Source organism: Cygnus olor, chromosome 4, assembly GCF_009769625.2.
Source record: "Cygnus olor isolate bCygOlo1 chromosome 4, bCygOlo1.pri.v2, whole genome shotgun sequence".
NCBI lineage: Eukaryota > Metazoa > Chordata > Aves > Anseriformes > Anatidae > Cygnus > Cygnus olor.
Window position 1 is genome coordinate 68,852,669 of NC_049172.1, and position 23,142 is coordinate 68,875,810.

General features: G+C 36.1%; 1 protein-coding gene across 2 annotated transcripts in view; it reads left to right on the forward strand.

Annotated features, from left to right (window-relative positions):
- POLN (DNA polymerase nu) overlaps positions 1-23,142 on the forward strand; it is a 110,606-nt gene that overhangs the window by 58,981 nt on the left and 28,483 nt on the right. For both annotated transcript variants that reach the window (XM_040556361.1, XM_040556360.1), the window contains exons 19-20: positions 18,781-18,863; positions 21,431-21,562. In XM_040556361.1, coding sequence (XP_040412295.1) covers positions 18,781-18,863; positions 21,431-21,562 — 215 coding nt within the window. The remainder of the gene's footprint in view (positions 1-18,780; positions 18,864-21,430; positions 21,563-23,142) is intronic.

Consider the following 23,142-nt stretch of genomic DNA (forward strand, 5'->3'; position numbering starts at 1 on the left):
TGCAGTGAGGAGGGTGTTGGTCTCTTTTCTCAGGTGACAAGTGATGGGACATGAGGAATCAGCCTTGCCAGGAGAGGTTTATATCGGATGGCGGGAAGAATTTCTTCACAGAAAAGTGATTAGGCACTGGAACAGGCTGCCCAGGGAGGTGGTGGAGTCACCGTCCCTGAAGATCTTTAAGAGATGTGTAGATGTGGCACTTAGGGACATGGTTTAACAGTAGACTTGTAGTGTTAGGTGGATGATTGGACCTGATGATCTTTAGGTCTTTTCCAAACTAAATGATTCTGTCAGTCTACCAGTCTCTTTCATATTCTTCATTTGTCACTCTTCAGTAGGCTGATGTTCCTCTGCCATAGTATATACTGGTATAGGCCATACCGGGTCAAAATCCAGGAAGAGTATCTTGATTTAGCTAAGCACTTAAGCATGCAATAAATGTTATTTTGTCCTACCTTCCTGCCTGTGTGCTTTTTTGAGATGGGGATAGTACTGCTTCAGTGTTCCCAAATCAAGCAAATTCTTGTCTCTTTCTTGCTATTCTTTCAATGTGTGGGTAAGTCCTTTCCCCTGCTTCTTCAGAGTTTTACTTAGAGAACTGGAGATCCCTGCTAGTGATGAGTTCAGCTGTAGCCAGCACAGCATTGTGCTACTCCATCAAGTGTCCTGATGGCAGCCTAGCCCTACAAACACAACTACATTTTTTATGGCTCTGGAACTAGCTTAGTCATTTTAAGCTTGAAGATCTCATCGCTACGTTCCGATGTTTAATATGGATGTTTCTGATACCTGAAAGTTTGATATACTTCCTATGTTTTAGGTTCTTGAACCTGACATAGAATAGAAAACCCAGCATTGAGTTGCAAAGTTCCCTATACAGTGCCAAATTATGCATCTCAAAAGGTGAAAAAATCTACATGCTGGCCAAAAAAACATTTAGGAGAAGCTAATGAGAAATTCTAATTACAGAAGTAGGTGCTTGAGCTCCTCTTAGAAAGCTGGAACAGAATGACAAGGATAGCCAGTCACTTGTGTCCATACCTGAAGACACCTGCTAGATAGATTTTATTTAATTTTATTTTGAAAAAAGTGAGCAGGATTCACTCTTTTTAAGTGGCGATTGTGTCCAGCTTTTATACAATAGCTAGGTGCTTGGAGACCTCAGTTCAACTTTTCTAACCTTCAAGCATTCAAATCTGCATCTGTCTCATTTCAGGAAGATACAGAGCAAAATTAGACTGGGTATGAAAGCTTCTCCACTCCATGCTACTGTCTTGTTGCAGCTGAGATTCTGTTCAGTAAAGATTGTAAAGTTGAAATAATTGGACTTGTTCAGCTGAGAGAAGATAGGATTTAGGAGACACATGATAATAGTCTTCTAATATATAAAAGTTGTTGCAGAGAGTAGGGTAGAGAGTGAACAAAGCATAATGAATGAGTTTACACTGTGGTAAGAGATGTTTTGGTTAACATTAAAGCTTTTTAATAGAAAAGGTAAATAAATACGGAGGTGGATTACTTCTCAAGACTGTGGAATATCTATCACTAGAAGGAATGAGTCAATCAGATATTTCCAAGGATAGCTGAGGTGGCTTTTCATTCTCCCTCAGAACCATGTTTTTATGGCCTTATGATTCAATATCTAAGTTGGATTTGTGAGGCCTGGAAATTAGACCATGCTTTAACTGCATGTCACTGGGAGGAAGAGTTGTCTGTGAATCCTACCAAGTGAAGAGAGAACTGAGTTGCTGGCCCTTAGTACCCTGAAAAATATTTCAAGGTGGTACTCCCCTCCACCTATAGTATGAAATTATAATACTTAAAATAAAAATAAAAGCATATTATAGACAGAAACTGTGTGTAAATAATGCTGTAATTGGATTACATCTCCTAGATTGGCTCCTACAGACATCACAGTAGAGGTCAGGTGTGCTCAGAGTGGGTCTATGATGAACACGTGCACAATGCAGAATTTCAGAAGCCTTTTGAACAGTTAGGAGAGAAGTGTTCCCTGAGATGTGCCGAGAATTCAGGGATATCCAGGCTTCAGGGGCCACTTAGTGGTGTCAAATGGGTTTGTTCATAGATTTGGATGTAGGCATCCACATCCATTTCTCAGATTTGGTCTAGGTATCACAGTTTCTTATGCAATTGCCAGTACAGATTTGTTAGAGATGGACTTCCACTCAGACCGTGTACCATTCATTCAAAAAATGAATGTAGGATTACTGCTCTGAGGTGAGCATCATCCCAAGGCAAGTCCCTAAAACTAAGTGGGTAGAGCTTCAGGTATTTGCTTTATGTTCTAGTCTGTAGAAAATCATTATAGGGTCATGCTTTTATCTAGTGAATGATTCCTAAGGCACCCATTGGCAGGCACCAACCAGATATTACAGATATCTTTGCAGCCTCTCATCTTCTTAGTTTCTACTTAAATGTGTTTCCTGTAGATGTCCTACAAGATTTACAAAAATATTTTGCCCTGTCTATATGGTAACTACGAACTAAGATGTGAAAACATCTAGACTATACATCCTCTTAAACAAAGAGCTTCAGAGAAAAAAGCCTTATAAGTAGATTAGTTACCAATGTATTGAAATGAAACTAGCACTTTCACATTCGGAAGTTTAGCTATGGGAATACCCAGCTAATTTGTAGGCTCTAGGAAGAATATAAGTATATGAAACAAGGAACATTCTGTTGACCACAATATCTTTCTGAAATCAATGCAAATTTAAACTAGAAACATCATTAGATGTTTTTTCAAGGTACATAGTCCTTTTCTGTAAGTTATATTTACTACCTGAAAAGGGGAGCAATTCAGAAGGCTCCTTAGTAAATTGTTTACAGTATGATCTAATTGTGAGCACAAATCTGTTACTACTGTAAAATGCATATTTTCATTTCTGGGGAAGTAGTAGGATGATTTTCCCTGTGCATAAACTTTTCCACACAGTGAGAAGTGACCTAGGCATCTTCTCTAATGTATCCTGTGTCATAGGTTGTCACCTGAGCCAGTGTAGCTCCAGCATAATGAAATGCCTGCTAATCTCTGCCTCAAAAATCATCCCATTATAGTTAAGATTGTTGGACAGTTGTGTGTTAGTATTTTATGTTGTATTCTGTAACTCTTTTTGTATACTTTCCAATCTGAATTGGAGAACATATAAACATTTAGTTATATGGAATTAATTTTCCTTATATTCTGCAGATAAAAATAACAGTAGAGAATTTTAATAATCCGTATTAAAAATATTTCTATAGTACCATGTAGTCGAGGAATATCTCTAATACTGTTCAATACACAGATGTACTGTGTATTAAAAGATAATTACCCGAATAATCTGATAACTGCCACCATTCCAGTGTTAAGACAGACATTCTTTTTAAACTATTAATTTCTACCTCTAAACTATAATTTATCCTGTACACGTTAACTACTGATGGTGAATTAAAGTAACAAGGTAATTGGTGGATACTCTTTCAGGGTGATATGTACTTTGTACCAAAGGAAAAAAAAAGGAGGATTTGTGGCAGTCAGTTGCATACGATGCTTATGCTCAAGGCAATGCTTGGAAAAAGGCTGGGGAGTTTGATAGTGGTCTAGCTGCTGCTGCTTCAGTTTGACACAAGTTTTGTTAAATACACACCGCAAAATATTCACTTCTCTCTCATTTATCCATCTGCTTCCTCGTGTTCTTGCTTTATGTGGTGATGGTGGAGGAGAACAGCATGAATAGATGTCCTTCTTCTAGGTATTGACATTATCTTCTAGTAAGTACTAGACATAATTATCATTCTACTCATGTCGCTTGCAGAGAGCTCAAAAATGGCTGCAGAATAAGAGGACATTGTCTCATTATTTCTTTGTAGCACTGGTAGCTAATACCTGAAATAAGAATATGTGTATCTATTATAGAATACCAAGGGATTTATAAAATTATTCACTTCTAATCATTCTGAGAAACATTCCTTTCCATTTTTGTAGTGTAGGTTAGGTTGGCTGACACTTGAAGATATGGAAGAGCCTTTCATTTACATTATATAATCTGTGCCGGAATCAGAGGAACTTGAACACTTAATTTCCAATAATCTCGGGAACTGCAGGCTGTTAACAAAATGTGCTGGATATAAAAGTCCATGTTTCCTCAGCTGATGTATGTGTGGGATGTTGGTAATATATAGAAAACCATTTTGGTAAGAGAAGGACATGCTAATTTTGGATTTGACTCAAGGAAAAGCCTAGAAAGAAGCAAAGCACAGAACTAGTTGGTATTACCATATTGGAAGGACAAAAGTTGTGGGTTTTTGTGTTTTAAGGTCAACCAGTTTTGAATAAAAAGACCACAGTGCAGAAAGTTTGTTTTTTTTCTTTAGAGACTGTCTTCCTTTAGGAAGTGGAGAAAATTTATTTAATTACAGCCTGCCAAGCAGGGGACTCAAGGAACTGATTATTTCTATTAATGTCGATGTGAGCCAGACTGTTGTGCATTGGGTCCATCAGGAACTATAGCGAAATAGGTGAATTTTGTTTTTCCAGCTGCTTGGAAATTCAGGATACTTACTGACAATAGTTTTATCTGTTGATACCCCGCTGAGTTGTGAAGAACACAGGAAATAAGCAGAGGGATTTTGGATGTTCCTGAAATAAATCAAAATAAGTCATCATGGGTTGAATTATACAAAAAGATAGTGTACTGGGTCTGTTTGAAGAAGATAAGGTTGAGTATCCACAAATGTTTGGTGGTAGGCTGACTAAATACATATACACTTGCCCATTCCTGTTTTATACAATCTTGTTTCAAGTACTTTTTTTTTTTTTTTTGTATCAAATAGGTTGTAAGGATGAATCAACATTCATCCTTAGCAAAACACTGACTTTTTTTTAGTTACTTTATATAAATGTATGGTGTAGCAAACATTGAATTAAGTTGAGCTGCCTACTCCCTTAAGTTATTGTTAATTAAAACTGCAAACATCAAGCTTCAGATGAAAAAAAACAAACAAAAAAACCAACTTTAAAGATTAGTCCTAACTCTACAACTTAAATTCAAAGCTAATACTAAACAGCAAAAAAGGCCAGTAAAACCTGAATGAGATAAATGGATTTATGAGAGGCAAAAGCCACATCTGTAGCTAAATGCTTTTTAAACAAGCTATGATTAGAATCAGAGAATATCCCTAGTTGGAAGTGACCCACAAGAATTATTGAGTCCAACTCCTTGCTCCAAGCAGGACTACTTTAAAATTAAACCATATGTTGAGAGCATTGTCCTAATGCTTCTTATTTGCATTTCTATATTAATTTTATGAAAATATTATCAGCAAGCCCTTGAAAAAGGCTTCGTTAATCAAGACGTGTCACCTGGGTTTTTGTTAGTTTATTAAGGAGTAATGAGATAATCATGTTTATCCAGGTGGACTTCTACTGAGGAGATGGGAAGAGCTTTACCTTTCCTCCCATCCACATAAGCAGACATATGGCTACAAGATGCAGCCACGGGGTTATGCAGCTCCATTTTCCCCCAGCTAAGGCTCTATCAGTTTTTGTTCATTGTCTAAATAGTGAGATATACTAGCTCAGGACTCTTAGGACTCCATTGTTGTCTAAAGAATTTTTAGATAATCCAGACTATTTCATACTCTTGTAACCAGACATTACAACTTGCAATCTCTTGGATTCCCCTTTTTCCACTTTTTATGAGCTTAATGTCAAGTCTAAAATGAATTTGGATTAATTCTTTTCATTTCAAGTCATGCATTGGAAAATCAAATCTTTTTTTTTTTTTTTTTTTTGGATTTGAAGTGTAGTCATACTTCGTGTCATTGAGCCCATACAAGATCGTGAAACTGTTTTGCAGTATTAAGACAAATTATGGACATAGCTGCTCTTTGCCGTGGAGTACTTGGGGTAACTTCTAGAATCCTGCTTTTGAAGAGAGTGGAGAAAAGTTTCCATGTGTATTATATGGCATTCACCTTAAATATGTGTAACTGAAGATCTCTGCCGGAGTCTCCATTCAGAAATACATGACTGTGTTGTGGTCTTTCAGCTCTGCAGTCTGGCTGTGTAACTCAGCCAGTATTGATTCACTCTAAATCCCAAGGTTTGGAGCTCAGTGCTACCTGCTAGATGACAAAGGGTTAATTTCTTTCATTAGCATCGGATTACCCAGCTTTATAATAACGTTATCATTTCTAATTAGTTTCAAGGCTTCTGCTTTTATTTTTCTTTTATTGGAATAGACTCTGAAGAAATGATTGTTGCAGTACTTAAAACTGAATAATTATTAGTACTTACCCATCATCTCATTGTTTATGTATCGCTTCTCTTCTGATTAATATCCAAAATAGCCCTTACTTTATATCTTGTATCTTTCTTTTCTTATTCACAGTATTACTGATAAAGGGAGAGGAATGAGGAATTTGCTTTATACACGCTGTTCAGGCACAAATTCAGTTTAAATGGGAAGTCATGCTCTTCCAAATCAAATCACGTTCAGGGGCAGGTATGCTGTGGCAGCAAGTCTAATTGTTGAGACACTACTTGTTATGAATCTGGTGTTTAATAATTACTTATTTTCTAAAATAGGTATGAGTGAGGCTGTAACCTGCAGCTCCTGCAGCTGTAGTATTGCAGATTTCTTCAAGTTGTACTTGAGAAATTTTTAACATCTATGATGTACTACAGTGGCAGATTGAATTTCTGTGTGAATAAATGTAATGGTAGGAAAAGATGCTGACAAAGTGACAGTAGTTATTAAGAAATAGAGAAGCATTCAGAAGAGAAGCTCTAGGAAAAAGTAAGGCAGAATCTTACGCTGCTAGGTAATGCTTTACACTTGGTAAAATATGCCTGGTCTTACACAGGAGTATAAAACTAGAAGGAACTTATTAGCCATAAAAACTTTTTCAGGTGATAATGTCATAAACTCTCTTCCATAGATTGGTGGGGCCTCAACTTAGAGCTAGTTTTAGCCTAGATAATTCTACTGGAAGCTGTTGAATTCCCCATTCCTCTTCTGGCTTGAAGTCTCCTTTTACTTTCTACCTTATTTATTCCTATAGTTTATCTAGATAAATTATTCTTGCCAACATTGTCCATTAGCTTTATTAGCTCTCCTTGCATGCCCAGAGTTTGCTTTGCATAACTACTTCAGGAAGGCAATCAATTGTGTTCTCAGCCCTCATTCTTTAAGGAAACTAGACGCTTTTTCTCAGGGTATTTGTCACCAAAATAACTTAATGAACTAGTGGTGGGAGCAGCTAGTTATGACTACATGGAATTCCATGCAAGTTAATCTGTATTTCCTCTTGGCAAGGAAAATGAGCCTCCGTGGCACTGACTGACTGCTTCACTAAGCTGCTTCAGTTAGCAAAGCTAGCTTTTTAAGCAAGCTCTGAAATCTCTGTGCCACAACACAGCCTCAGGTATATTTGTATCATGGTCAAGAAACACGAGTTAATTTTGGTCATGAAATTGGGCTAGCAGAATGATGAATTAAAAAAATCATGACTTGAGAGGCTACCTTTATCCTAGTAAATTTAGTGCCAGGGAATGTTCCTGGTTGCTGGCACTCAGTATCTGCGTTGCTGAATTGGTCGCTATCGTGGTTGTGGCTCTGGACCAAACAGCTCCTGGGCACAATTCCTGAATTAGCATGGGCCAGGGATTATTTCTACCAGGCTGGTGGATGCAGCACCATGTTCGGATGGTTAGAGATTTATGAACTATGGATGTGTGATGTTGTTTTCCACTTAGCCCCACTGCTGCAGGATATTTATGGACGGGTTTAATTTCTTTATGTTGATATAGTCAGTATCTCCTTTCATATGGTTGATTTTTCGCTATTCAATATTCAGATAGCCTACCTCCATACCTGTTTCAAATTAATGTTTCTTGAACATGGTGACCAAATTAAGTTAGCTACCCAGATAAAATCTCAACAGTACATTGTACAGCAGAACTAATATTGCCCTGTCATGATTGGAAATAACCAACTTGTCACATACTGAAATTGCATTTGTCTTTCCCCAGCCAAACCATACTCTTTCCTTGTCATTCCATGGTCAAATATTACATTTTCCTCTGTTTCTAATTGTTCACCCCCTACTTTATACAAGAAGTGTATGCTTTAATAATTCTTATTTTCAAATAACTTTGCAGAAAAGCAGTAGTCTTTTTTAATTATTATTATTATTTAGACACTGTGAAAGGGTGCATTTCTCAAGCTGTGTAGGGATAGCTTTGCAATTACTAAAGTCTGGAGGGGGTGAAATGGTGTCAGTGTGCTATCTAATTTTGTTCCTGTGTGGTATATTGGAGGACAATTTGTTGTGGAGTATCTTGAAAGACAAGCTCCAAGTTGTCTGTATATTGCATTTGAGTTTATTTTTTCTGTGCTGTTATTACAGTCGCTTTGGGATTAGGCAGTCTCTTATACCTACTTGAAATCCTTGTGAAATCAGCTGTAATTGAATCCTCAGTTTATATCTCTGGAATATCATTAACGATAAAGTTCATCACTTTTACCTAAATTTCTGTAAGACTACCAGATTAAATCATTGTTCTGAAGAAGTGTCATTATTTAAAATCAAGCTTGTTTGCATTAGGCAAAAAGCATTAATTCTAGTTTGAGCTTTTCATTCCTCTCACAACAAACATCACTTGTGGAAATGTCTGTTTATTAATGAATGACTGTTAACTGTTAGATTTTTGCATAATAAAAGAAATCATACTCAAAAGATTTTGACAGGAAACACTTGAAAACTGTGGCATTTGCAAATACAATCTTTGTGATAGCTGTAATAGTATTTGTTTTGCCTTTGGAATACCTATGTTAGGCAGCACAGCCTCCACAAATTAGGGTATAAATACATATACCCACATATATATACACATGAACATAGATATTTATGAACTTTTATGTTGAGATAGAGGAGATAGATCTAGATTTTGACTTGCAGTATTCAATTATTATACTGTGTTTTTACAAAGCATTCATGCAGCAGTTTAATTTGCTGCCACTTTATCCCCCTATTCCCGTGTCCCATTCCTTCTGCCACCCCTGAAATTTGGTAAAAAGGAGGAGGTTCAGTATGCCTTCTCAAATCAGAGTTTTAAAACATCGCAAGTTCTACGTTGAAAACCTCATGGGCATCAGTGTGGACTATTTTAACAGTTTTACTTTTTCAGCACAGCAATTTCTATCTGTTTTGATAGCTTACTTGCAACGGTTGATATTAATCAAATTTAACACTGGACTTGTCTTGTACAGTTACAGACTGAGTGGTAACTTATGAAAATTTCAACTTGTAGTTTACAGTCCCTTGGAGAAGTACAGCTGTGACATTTGTTTAGACTAGCAAATAATAAGGCAAAGGGAATAAAGTCTTCAGAAAGCATAATGGGTTTTGTTTTTTAGAAGACTTAAACAATCACTTTAAATAAACCAGGTTGTTAACTACAAGCTTAACCAGACAGCTTAATTTTATATCAGTTTGGAAGCTTATTATTATTGCACATCAGATGGTTTCTTAGCAGTCTAGAATAACTGAAAAACAAAGCTTTAGAGTTTTGATCACCACAACTAACAGAAACTAGTGAAAAAGCAAGCTCCGGGGTTGTAGGGCAGTCCTCAGTTGTTTCACGGTGTTTGACAATGCTTGGCTTTGGTAATTTCATGAAGAAGATTTCTTGTATATGAAGAGTTATCTTCAAACAGTCATTTTCACCTACAGTGGTTTTGATAAAATGCTAGATTTTGTGAGCGCTCTCCAGATCTTAATGAGATGTTTCAGTTTATTTCATTTAACTCAATTAACTTTAACTTGACTTTCAAGCTAAATCTTGATGAAATCAAGAATGTAAAGGCAGGTGTTACAGATCCACACTATTTTAAAAATGTTTTGAGGTGCTACTACACATTTTGACACAGTTTATAAATAATTCATTTTTAGGATTGAATCCGACAATAGTAATTAGATTTTCATTGATGGAATTTTTAGAATGTGGAAACTGATGAAGTAATGGGTGCATTTTGCACAATAGTACTGGGAATCTAGCTAATATGTGCCAAAGAAATCAAGTAAGGCTTATGGAAAATACTATCATACCGTATCAACTTGGAGAATTGAGGAATTTTTCTTGCTTGATCTAGGTCTAATAGAAAGTGTCCGGACATCTCTTTGCAGAAGTTAAGACCTAAACACTTTTGAAGCTTTGGTTTCAAACCCACCAATTATTTTAAAAAACAAACAACTCATACTTCAGTTTTTGTTTTGCCTTTAATTCAGCATGATTATAAGTGTAATAGAAATTTAAGCTGCGAGAGGTATTGTCAGTGAAGACTGAAAGAAAAGGATTATTCATTATCTCATCCCTCTCTGCAGAAAATCCTCATATATATCATAATTGAATTCTTCCTCTTTTCTTTGGCTATTAAGATCTTTAAATGTCTGCTTCTTACCTTTTTCTGAACTGTACAGATGCATTTTGATGTAGTGTGACATACTCCTGCTTGTTCTTCCTGAGCAACCTGTGCATTGTTTGCTGGTGGTTTGATGGGGTAACTAATTGCAGTTACATCATCTTTTGGTTGTGTACTAAGAACTTTGTTTCCTGCTGTTTCACTCTTTTGGTATTTGGCTAAGGCTGTTCTGAAACTCTATTTCTTTATAAAGTTACGAGACTCCTGACTGGGCCAGTGTTGGTAATTATTTGATACTTTGCTACAGCTACCTGTACCGTTTCCCAACATGGCTTCCATTCCTTCTTAACTATTCAAAGCTTCATACAGAAAAGCTTGAGAAGAAAGAACTCTAAGAGCATTAATTTGAGGTTGATCCCTGACATGTAGTTTAAAACAAGTGGTCTCTGATGACATTTGTCGTCCTATCTTGTATGGCCCTTGTAAGCTGTTTAGATTTATTTGTTCTTTCAGTGATGGTGACGGCCACCATTGACATTCACAGTCAGTGACTTACTTTCATTCTCTGCTTTTAAAGCTGAAGACTCCGACATGAGAATGTCCTCTAGCTGATTAATTCTTTCAACAGTCACGTCTCAGAAACAAACATCACCTGTCTGGGAAAATGGCGGTGTAAGAAAGAACTACAGTTGTAAGAGAAAAGCACTTTTGTGTTCCTGCAGGAGTGAAGGAGAGAAAATATGAAGGTTCCAGGGTAGGGTGTCCTCTCTCAAGAACCTCCGTTTGGTATCAGGCACTTTCTGATCTCTCTGAATGAAGTCCAAAATTGTACCTTTTTAAAGAGAAATCTCTGACCTTTTTTTGTCAAGGGCACTGAAAATAACTGCTGTCTAACATACCTCCCCTGTACCTGGGAGATAAACATGCAGGTAAATATCCTAGTAAAGATAATGGATCACTTTACTCCCAAATGAATCCTTCAACAAATTGTTACTGATGATAGGTATAATTTATGACATGACCTTGTTGCAATCTCTTTATCTGGTTCCCTGGTACTTTAAAATGTAGCAACAGAAGACTTCTGGCCCACAGAGCAAACTAAAAAGATATGTCTTTATCTTCTGTAAAGTGCTTGAAAGCTAAACATCATGGTCTCTTGCAGAAGGTTTAGGACTAATGAAATAAATCTTCGTGCAATGGACTACAGAGGCTACTCAGACAAAATTAATTATTTTGTAATTAACCATTGGAAGGGCTTTTAAAATCATAAAGTGCTTATGGAGTCTTGAAAAAGAGTTTTATAGGGGTTGTAAAGCTTCTCCTGGTGCTAAAAGGACATAAATTAAAAATCAGTTTGGTGGAGTAGCATACAAAGGGGAAAAGAGATACAATGACAAAAATGTGGCAGGAAAGAACTGGCTGTGGTACAGGAAGGACAGTATCAAGCTGACTGTCCTGTAGTCTTTCTTTCAGAGAAGTGTCCTTTAGTCTTTTATTCACAGAAGATGAACACAACTAGCTGAAGTGAAAGCTTTTATAAAAAACTCTAAATGAAATAGAATACAAATTTTATTTTTTAATACACATTTTTTAATACAAATTTAAGCTCCCTGACTGGGAGATTGTGACCCCCTTCCATCTTTAAGTACGTTCCCATATTTACATGGAAAATGCATGCCAGAGGTTCACCAGTGTGAGCAACAGCCACTGCAAGACATCTCTGCTTTCCCGTGCCAGGGTGGGAATGAGTACAGGTTAAGTGAGGAGTCTGTATATTACACTCCAGGTGAAAAGGAGGATATGTGAGGAATCTGATGTTATTGATTCATTGATTGGAGCATATCCTTGGGTGAGAAGCTTCTCTGTGTTATTCCAAAACCTTATATCTCACTAATGCAAATCACATCAAGATAAAAATGCAAATAGAGGCATTTGGCGTAACATCTGATTCAGACATAAAAAGTGCTTGGAAATAACATAGATACAAGAATAAAAGAAGAAACTGCTTAATCAATATATACTTGGGTTGTATCAGAAAGGTCTTGCTTTCTGTTACCTATTTCACCTGCTGTTTCCCCTGACAAGAAGTTAGTTTGCATTTCCTTATAGATGCTTCTTTGCTATTTTAGAAAAGTACCTTACCTTTATTGCCACTCTTCTGGGCAGTCTAGGCAGGTTTCATTTTTCATCCTGATGCCTCTATGCTCTTATTATGAAGAAGACAAACTAGCTACTTTTTGTTTAGAACATAGTTGTGTAAATGCCTTATAGTTAGAGAAGCTGCATATATATATATATATATATGGTTTTCATATGTTATGTGGTTTTCAGTAGACATTGTACATCAAACTGTACATTAAAACTGTGTATGATAAAATACGTAGGCTAACTGCACATACTTTATTCCTGGCCCTTGCTTATCATGCAAGACAAAAGTAATAGTCTATTATGAAATGACAGTGGCTTTGAGGAGACTGGTTCCCCACCTCTTCTCTGTATTGTAACAGAGATTAGCCACATAAAAGTCACGCCAAGATCTCTTCCACACATTATTTAAAAATGTCTGAGACAACTTATGCCTGAGCCTTGTCAGTATTTTCCATTGGTCATGGAATGGTAACTTTCAGAAAGATCCCCTACTCTTGCACACTGCATTAATGGTGAGCAGGCTAGGTTATAGTGGAGCCAATCTCTTCCGTATGTTTAGGATGCCCAAATATATTGTGGTATATATTCTGCTTGCCAATGTCGCTTAAAAACTAAGCTTTCCGAATTTACCTCCAAGATGATATATCCAGTGGTGTTACCACGATAAAATGGAGCAGTTGCCACTAATTACGTAAGTTGCCTGTACCAGTTTCATATGCCAGCAACGTTCCAGGCACAACCTTACAAAACACATAACCCTCACCAGTATTTCATAGCAACAGTGATTAAAAATGGCAGATTTATATACTTCACTGAAGAAATTAAAACAACAACAACAAGTGTAAAGGAGCAGTCAGATGAATGAATGTGTATTCACTTGTATATTCAGTCATTTATTGGACATTAATGACTATGTATAAAAGGAATTTAGGGGCACTCCATCTCCTTTCCCCCATCAACAACTCCCAGCTAGGACTTGGATTAACTGACAGATGCAGGAGAGCAGCCAAGAGCTTTGTGGCTATTATGACTGAGCTTAGCTTGGTGTAATGTAATGCAGAACAAGGCAATGCATGTCTGCCAGATATTGTGTTGGAGAAGTTTGTTCTGCCTTGTACTGTACATAAACAGACGACTTCCGTCACCATGCAATATTTCCCAGAAATACTGAAATGTCTTATCGCATTCTTTCAAGACTGGTTTCCTTCCATTTCTACCTGTTCTCAAAGTTTTATTTTGCTATTGCCCAATTCTTATGTCCTGCGGCCTTCTTGGATTTTTTTTTCTGCATGTGTTCAACTACTTTGTGTTCTGTGCTAATTTCAGTATACCAAAATTTGCATTTATTGTTTATTTATAATATTCTGTGCAGTTTAAAAATAATTCCGTCTTGTTTTCTACTCTGTAATAAATATATTATTCTGATTCTGGTTTGTAGCTAAGCTTTTTTTTTTTTTTTTTTTTAAATCACAAATAAGATTGCCATATTTTTCTTGGATATAAAGAAACTTGGTGTTCATAAGTTTTAAGACTTAATTCAGCAGAAAGTCTTTGGAATGCTCTTTAGACCCCATTAATATATGAAAACATTTTGGAGAAATTATAGAAAATATTCAAAATACTTGAAAAAGTAATTGCATATGCATTGTTTTAAGTTTTGTATCTGCTGTGTATATTTCTTACTGACAATTTGGTTCCTTAGAAACTTTTCCTTTTTTCCTTTTTTTTTTTTTTTCTTTTTCCAGGCAGCTGTTCCCTTTTTGGCATACAACCTACTTCATAGTAGAACCATCTCTTTAAAGAGCTTGTATATCTCTACTCTGACCACATTTGTCAGATTTTCTATAACTTTCTGTGCTAAGTTATATTGCTGTCCTCACAGACCTTTCCTGGTTGTTCAGCTCTGATAACTCTTTCCAAGAATAATGAGATCTGTTAACCTGAACTTGATAAGTGTCTTCCAGCACAGAAGCCCATCCTTTATTTCACCTTATAGATGTGTATCAAGTAAAGAACTATAAAGCAAAGTACTTGCAAAGCAGTACTAAACAAAGGAAAGCAAAGGACAAGCAAATCAGAATTGTGGAAGTAGACTGAAATAAGTATGCACCAAGGACAGGAATGTAAGAGCGTGGGCGCATAAGAGGTGAAATACTGCACATCTGGAGATAGCAAGTCAGGAAGAAATTGAAGATAGTAATATTGATGATGAACTTGACCAAATAGCTTATGAAAACATGGAGTAATAAGAAAGATGTCATAAAGCAGAAAAACATGTTTAATGCCAGAACTAATAAGTGCATGCATATTTTCTGGAGGACTTCCACAACAAAGCATACAGCAAATTCTTTCTTTTAAGTTTTGTTTTCTGCATCAATTTGTTTTACATTCATATACATTAACATTCCTCCTGTTCTTCTAGATGTACATACAGTACTAAGTGAGCTGAAGTTTGCCTCTATGTCACTGTCTAGGCTGAAGATTTTTTTATGCCCATTTAGCTTCCTTTTTTTTTGGATTCAAGTGTGTTTGAAAGGAGTGTACCCCCAAAAGATATCTATTTTATGTCATACCACAATTCAGCACTGTTTTCCTGTATTAGATAGCTTTCTTTGTGAGTGTAGCTTAAACATCTCTTATACAAATAAGAAGATGATAATGTTTCCTTCTCAATACTGTGGTATTCTGTGATGAGTCCAAAACCAAAATAAAAGTTTTAACTTTAAATAGGTTCTTGTAGAACCCTTGGTAACAAATTAATTTGTTATAGAATAATAGAATGGCTTGGGCTGGAAGGGACCACAAAGATCCTCTAGTCCCAACCCCCTGCCATGGGCAGGGACACCTACCACCAGCCCAGGCTGCCCAAAGCCCCATCCAGCCTGGCCTTGAGCACCTCCAGGGATGGGGTAGCCACAGCTTCTTTGGGCAGCCTGTGCCAGTGCCTCACCACCCTCACAGTGAAGAATTTCTTCCTAACATCTGATCTGAATCTATCCTATTTTAGTTTAAGACCATTCCCCCTTGTGCTCTGTGGTTATCTACCCAAGTGAAGAGTTCTTCTCCATCCTTTCTATAAGACCCTTTTAAGTACTGAAAGGCTGCAACGAGGTCTCCGTGGAGCCTTCTCCAGGCTGAACATCTGCAGCTCTCTCAGCCTCTCTTCATAGGGGAGGTTGTCATGAAAATAAATGTATTGCTAGAGGAAATAGGCTCAAGAAGAAAGCCCAATGAGGATTTCTAGCATGGTTACTGCATGTATGAGAAATTGACCCCCTAATGCCATCTTATTATTGAAAGGAACAGTCTTTTCAAACTGCACAAGTACCACTCTATTACAGAAGGAATCAAGGATCACAGGTAGAAACCAATCATTGTTAATATAAACAGGAGAAAAAAAAAAACCACAACATTTTCATTATTAGAAAAATAGGAATAGTTTTGATTAATGACTTCTATTTGCTTGAGCACTTGTGATTTATATGGCAATTTCTTTTATCATCTTTTATTATTCAGGATTCTTGAGTGTGATACATACATTTGCACATATCCAGGGTGCTAGATTTAATGCCTCTCTGCTGAGCGCTCTTGTTTCCCTGTCTGACACACTAGGATGTGTAGACTGACCACTTTGTATTTAGCATTTTAGTAAATGAAAAATTCGTCACAACGCTCTAAAAATGCTACTTGCTTCTCATATATTTCTTGAATAACTGATGATGAGGAAATGCAAAGTGGCTGTCATGCTTGCTGTAATCACATGATGCGGGTCCATTTGTGCCATTAACTGTCTTAGACAAGGTTTTATTGTGATTGCTTGCAATCAAAACAGGATCCTTCTCCTGGTACTGCCTATCGTGATTACAACAAAGTCTATTTCTGTTTTTCTCTATCAGCCCCTTCAGGTTGAAGTTTGGATGATGCAAAATCAACCTTAAAATCCTAAAAATCCTAACACCGGGTATTGCTGTGCACGTTACCAAGTTCTGGTGTCTTGCACTGTTAAAGCTCCTCTAGAACCACCAGACCCCGCAGTAAGAGCAAATCTCTGAGCTTGAGTTGCTTCCTCAGTACCACGACCTGATTAGTCTACATGTTCCTCTACAGATCTCCAGGACTTTTTGCCCACTGTATTCTTGCTGTTATAGCCCTTCTTTTCCAGAGAGTTTGGCAGCTAACGTACCCCCTTCTCACCCCTTGGCTCTTGGTTGTCTCTAACCTCAAACTTAAGCAAATCTGCATGTAAAATCTATTGCTGTAATCCTATCTCTTGTTTTCTCTAGGCGTCTAGTTTGAAGTATGCATTACTAGGAAAACAGAATCAGATTTTGTAGTTTCCCTAATTTAAGTATTCTTCAGTCTTTGCTCTTTATTCCAGAATGGTCCTCCGGTGAGATCTACTGTCTGTTCTCTAGGGAACTCCTATTTTCCCTCCAGACTCTATTTTTCCTCCTGGTTCTGGATAGATGTTTTCCCAAGAATATGTGTAGCTTTCTGCTAGGTCCTTCAGGAAATTCCTGCAGACTTTCTGCCAGAAGTTGCTTCAGGAAATCTTTGATGATGTCTGGTTTCCTAATTCTGCACATATTAGTTCCAATTGCCACTCTGTCATCTTAATCAGGTACATTTGGGAATCTCAGCCTGTTTTATTCATAAGAGCCATGACCTTTTCACCTGGCACAACAGAGAAGGCAAATTTTAAGAGCCTCCAACTACCAAAATGATTGACTTAAGTGGGAATAATCTTGACACTGAAAACATCGTCTATCAGATTATCTAGCTCTTCATGTCTCTCAGCCTAAAAAACGAACAGAGAAAAGTCCATTTTATCTTTGAAGCAATTATACTGTTCAAAGTGGCAATGTGAACTTTTACAAAGCCAAAGGCTATTTGCCCAGGGAAGTTTTGAAATTGTGCTCAATTTTATTTTTCATCTTCAAAAAAATCTGCATTTCCGTAAGGACTTGCTTAACACTGATTGCACCCAAGGCCTACCTGTTCATCTTTCGGAGCCTAATTATACCAGCACTTTTCATAGGCTAGGCTAAAATCAGTGTATGGGCCAACCAAGCACAAATCTGTGGCTCTGTTGATTTTCTAGGTGTTTGATTATCACGGTGAAATAATGGTGAAAGACTCTAAGAAGATATACAGAAATATGACATTTTTTCAAAGCTTGTCAGACAAACTTCCATGATAAAGCATCTTTCATAACAGAAAGCGTTCATGACAAAGCATACCAAACAGAATTTTAAAATGCGATCAAATCATCATGAACATACTCATGAGGAAACTTATTTGCAAGCTGTGCCTTGTGAATCAGGTATCTCTGCCAGCAGTAAATCTCTAAGTTCCAAAGACAGTGTAGGTATTTCTTTTCAGAGTGTGAGCAGATGAGATCCCCCTCAATGCACTTCTATTTAAACTCATTATCAATATTCATCAGTGTTGTCAATTGTCAGTAATTCAGTATTCTTTCAGAATCTACATTTGGATAAGAAAAAGCATAGGTGGCATAAACTTGGTCATTGCAGAGGTCTAGCTTTTAATTTGCAAATTACTAAATCCATGAGCCCTTTCATAGGACTATTTACATCACTTGGTGAGTGAATGGGGAGTGGGAAGGGCAATGCTTTTCTGCCAGTAAACTAGCTATGCTCTCCAGTTAAGAAACAGCCAGTGCTGCTGTTTTATGAAGTATCTCTATAGTGGAGCTTTTTAAGACATGTAAGAGATTTGGTACATGCTTTTATCAATCGTTATTCTTGATATACAACCTTTGTTTAAATTAGCTTTAGGTCAGACTTATGTTCAGAGTCTTAATACACTTTATATCTTGAAGAAATGCTGTTGCTGGGGAGATTTAACTTTTTTCATGGATCAGTACTGGGGCCTTTTCACCCTAAAGAACTAATAGTATAGTAGTAAGACTTTTCCTAGCCAAAGATTTGATTCAAAAGCAAAGGAAATGACTAGATGAAGATTAAAGAAAAAAATTACTATTTATAAAAATTTACTATAAAATCTGCTGTTGACTATCACCACTGAAAGTTTTGAAGAAGTTGTATATTCATGGTGCCTAAGACAAAAGCCCCTAAGTGCTTCTATTCCTTGTGTGTATGTAGTTAAATACATTTTCTATGGGGATAAACATTTAAATTAGTTTTAACTGAAAATATATTATTTTTGTTTGTTCATTTAGGAAGGGGATTCCAAGTGAAGAAGTGAAACAAGCTGATAGAGAGCAAGCAAAGCGTATAGTTTACTCAGTGGTTTATGGAGCAGGTAGGCATCTTACAAAATAAACAGCTACAGTATATTCCTACCTTGTATGTAACTTATACAAGTGTGCTGAATTCAGGAAAAGGAATAAAATTTTGTATTATATTGTTATTTATATCAAGTATTATTAAATAATCTACTCTGCATCAAAATTATCCAGGTAATATAGCTACCTTGACATACACAAAGATTATTCTGATTTTTGTTTATTTGTTGTTGATGTAACTGAAGCATTTGTCTTTATCTAAAATTAGTATAACTTTTAAGAAACTTTGCATTCTGTCAGTATGTACACAGAGATGAGAATAACTGCAATGAAATTAGAGGAATTCAGATATTGTCTCAAAGCATGTTCACAGAATGTTGAGGTTGGAAGGGACCTCTGGAGGAGCTTGCCTGTATTATGCTTACTTTCATGTAGTAAATAATATTTTTTTAATGTTTTCTTAGCTTTAAGTTACACTTGGTTTATATTTTCAAGGTCTTTTCCATAATCTTGGAGGATAGAAAACAATATAAGAAAGAAGAGTCTCACTATGTCTGTTGGTACTTTAATAAATATTCCAGATATTGAGATGGATAACAGTATTACAGACTTTTTGCTTAATTTGGAGCAGTTATATTCATCTGCTTATGCCTCAATCACTCCATACAGCTGCAGAAAATACAACTTAAACTTCTGTAAAAGAAGGAATCAATTCTATTTAGTGGCACTATGTTCAAGTCCTGAATTATACAGAACATAGAGGAATATCAAAGTGTTTAATGAAAATCAAAGAAGCAAATAGTGTTATTTTCAGTTATGAAAGATATTATAGAATGGAGAACAGTAAAACACACAGGCTGTTTGTTGCTACCAATTCCCCTGACACAGATAATTTAAGGGGAAATCTCAAGGAAGCTTTAGTCCACTCCTGGGAGTTGCTTAGCATGGTCTGTGCTCCTGCATCATGAAATGTGATCTTACATGGCTGTAGAGTCCTCTTTTTTTGCTTCCCAGAAACTGCATCTCCCTGGAACTTTTCAGACTTCCTTATTGATACTGTGGCTTAATTTTCTGACTAATTTATGTAATGCTTTGTTCTGTATAGCAGTAGTTCTTTAGAAGGATAATATGGACATTGCAACATGTCACAGAATCACAGAATTGTAGGGGTTGGAATGGACCTCGAGAGATCATTGGGTCCAATCCGCCTGCCAAAGCAGGTTCCTTAGAGCAGGCTTCCATATGGATGTTGCAGTTCTCTAAGGAAGCCACAGCAGTCTTCTAGCTATTAACAATATGTGCTTTAGCAGATAGATTTGTCATTTTCTCACCAAAGAAGTAAAAAAAATTACTTAGATGTCAAACAAATGCACAGGCCTCAGCTAAGAGTCATCCTAGATGTGAATTTCTTATTTTAGCACCTTGTCCAGACTAGTGTTTCTGGAGCTCAGTGGAGATCCTGACATGACAGAGAACAAAATGGTACAGAATTGTTCTGAAATGCACATCAAACTGACAGTGATGGCATTTAGGTGGCTGAAATCCTTTCTCTTTCAAAAACGCTAGATAATTTTTCTTGACGGTATTACGGTGACAATAACTATTCCATGTTTTTAGTGCCTTGAGACATCGCCATCTCCGCTTGTTATTTGCAGACACAATGCTGGTTTGTGTTGCTGTGCAGCTGACAAATATATCTGTCTTTCAAACCTCTTATGACTAATGTTGATGTATGTTTTATTTTTACTGGAACTGTTTGGTTTATAAATGTCTTTAAACTGTAGCTCCTAGATTATGTTTTCACACTCTGGAAAACTGTCCTAAGGTTTTTTGTTTGTTTGATTGATTGATTTTCTATCTTATCTTATAGATGCTCTTAGATACAATGTAATATATATTGTGATTCTATGTACTATCCAAAAGGTATTATTCCTTTCTATCTCTGCTGAAACACTTTTTGATTCTGGATGTCTTTTTCCTACCCTTTCATCTCACAACTTGGACCCAGTTTTTTACAGAAATTGAGGAGCCTAAGACTGTCTGAAATATGTGGGACTCACTCTCCTAACTACCTTTTTCAAATCAAGCCACTTGGTCTGATAGCTTCAGCCATTAGTTCTTTCTGTGATTTGTACACGATATCCAAAACTTCTAGCTAAACTCAACCAGCTGCATCTCCATCTTTTTTTTTTAGATCTTCATTCACATTTATATTCATTTAAAATTGTTTTTACGTTCTTTATCTGCTCCTCAAAATTTTGCACATTTCGACACTTAACTAGTAAAATGATTTTTCAGACAGAAGTTATGTGAACAAAAAAGATGTCAACTGCATTATAGGTATAAATTATAACTAGGAATTCCCTAATTATGTACTGTTTATATACTTCTTATTAAGTATATTCTTAATCCACTAACTTCAGTGAAGCATTCAAGCTCAAAGTTAAACATTTGCATTGTTTAAATATTACTATAGTATATCAGATCCATTCTCTTTCATAGAGATACGTAGATTTACTAATTCCACTAATTGTGAATGTGACAGTATGTAGTGGATTTCTGTTCTGCTTTTTATATGCACCAGGTAAAGAACGTCTTGCTGAATGCCTGGGAATTACTCCTCTTCAAGCCAGTCACTTTATAGAGAGTTTTATGCAAAAATACAAGAAAGTAAATGAATTTACAAAGAAAACCATTGAACAGTGCCGAAAGAAAGGTAATCCAAAGCCCACATGCATATTTTTATTTATTGATCAGCACAGATTGATGTAGACAGAGATTCAGCTCAACCAAAAGTCAGATAGTTACAGGTGAAGAGAAAATATGGAATATCATTTCCTGGTGAATCACGTATTTCTCTTTCAACCCTAAGACAAAGTGGTTAAACCTGTCTGCCTTTGCTTTGGGAAGATGCTAAAAGAGTAAGATGCCTGTTCACAGAGTGAACTCTATTTAACATCAAGTTGCACTGCATCATTTTGACATATAATGTATTCCAACACAAATAAACCATAAGGAATCTTTTAATTAATAAATACGCCATATGGCTGCTGGACCGTGGAAGTTCAGGCATTTAGTCAAAAACAATCAAAAAAAAATTTACAGAGACAATTTTTAACACTTTTTTTTGCATCAGTCAGAATTTATATTCTTGAAATTCAGGTGATATCTGTGATGACAGATGTGTGCAGAGTAATTCTTGGAGACAGCAGCTGCAAACTCTTCTTGCATCAGATTTGTTGTTAGTCTATATATTCATTTATATTTAGTGAATCCTAGGAGAGCAGCAATTTGGAGAAAGTATGGCTGCTTGAAATATTTTCTTTAGAAGAAAATTAGTAGAATTATTAGTAGAATTGTCAAAATGGATTTCTTTTGTTTCCTAGTACAGTATACTGTACTAAGACATTTTGTAGAAATAAATAGTAAATTTGCAATATATTATTACCCATCATTGAACAGCTGAGTGTCATGATAGAAACATATAACTGATTCTGACTTTCTGGTCATTAAAATGTTAGTATTCCTTCTTTGTACTTTGTAGAGCTTAAAACTCTACTGGAAGCATGAACTGTCTTTGTGTCATGAAATTACATTTCTTTATTCATTAGTATTACTAAAGAAAACGTAGGTTTTCAGTAGCTTCACTTTAATTAAGCCAAACATAATATAACTAGTAAAATATTACCAGTTTATTACATATTTGTTTTGATCTATTTAAAATAACATAGCTTTCTTCTCTTGTAAGTAAATGAGTTTCTGTAACCAAAATTCTGTGTAAAATTATGTTTTGTGTGTTTAGTGGACAAGAGTGTCATAACTAATATCCTTGACTGTCATTAAAACTCGGCACATACTTGTCTAAATAGTACTTACTCCTCCATTCACTCCCAACTATCAAACATTGTTTTAACTATTAATGGTAGAACTATAACCTGTTTCAGTTGTACAAGCTCAAAAAATTTGCAGCAGATAAACATTGTTTAACATTTTTCTTGTTAATCCACCTCAGATTCTCACTAGAAAGATACTTCTAACCTACAGAGCTCATTATAAATCTTTTTACTTATCTGCAGTTCAAAGGTAAATAGCATCTGCCCACCTAATTTTATTTACATGTTATGGATGTCTGATATTTCATGTATCAGAAGCACACCATTTAGGAGTAGGGTTATTACAGTAAATCTATTTTTCATTTTACAGTAAATCTATTTTTCATTGAGCGTCCAATGCTTTAAGAATTCCATCTTCTTACTGTTCTTCAAGGAAAATCTTAGTTAAATTGAGAAGAGTGAT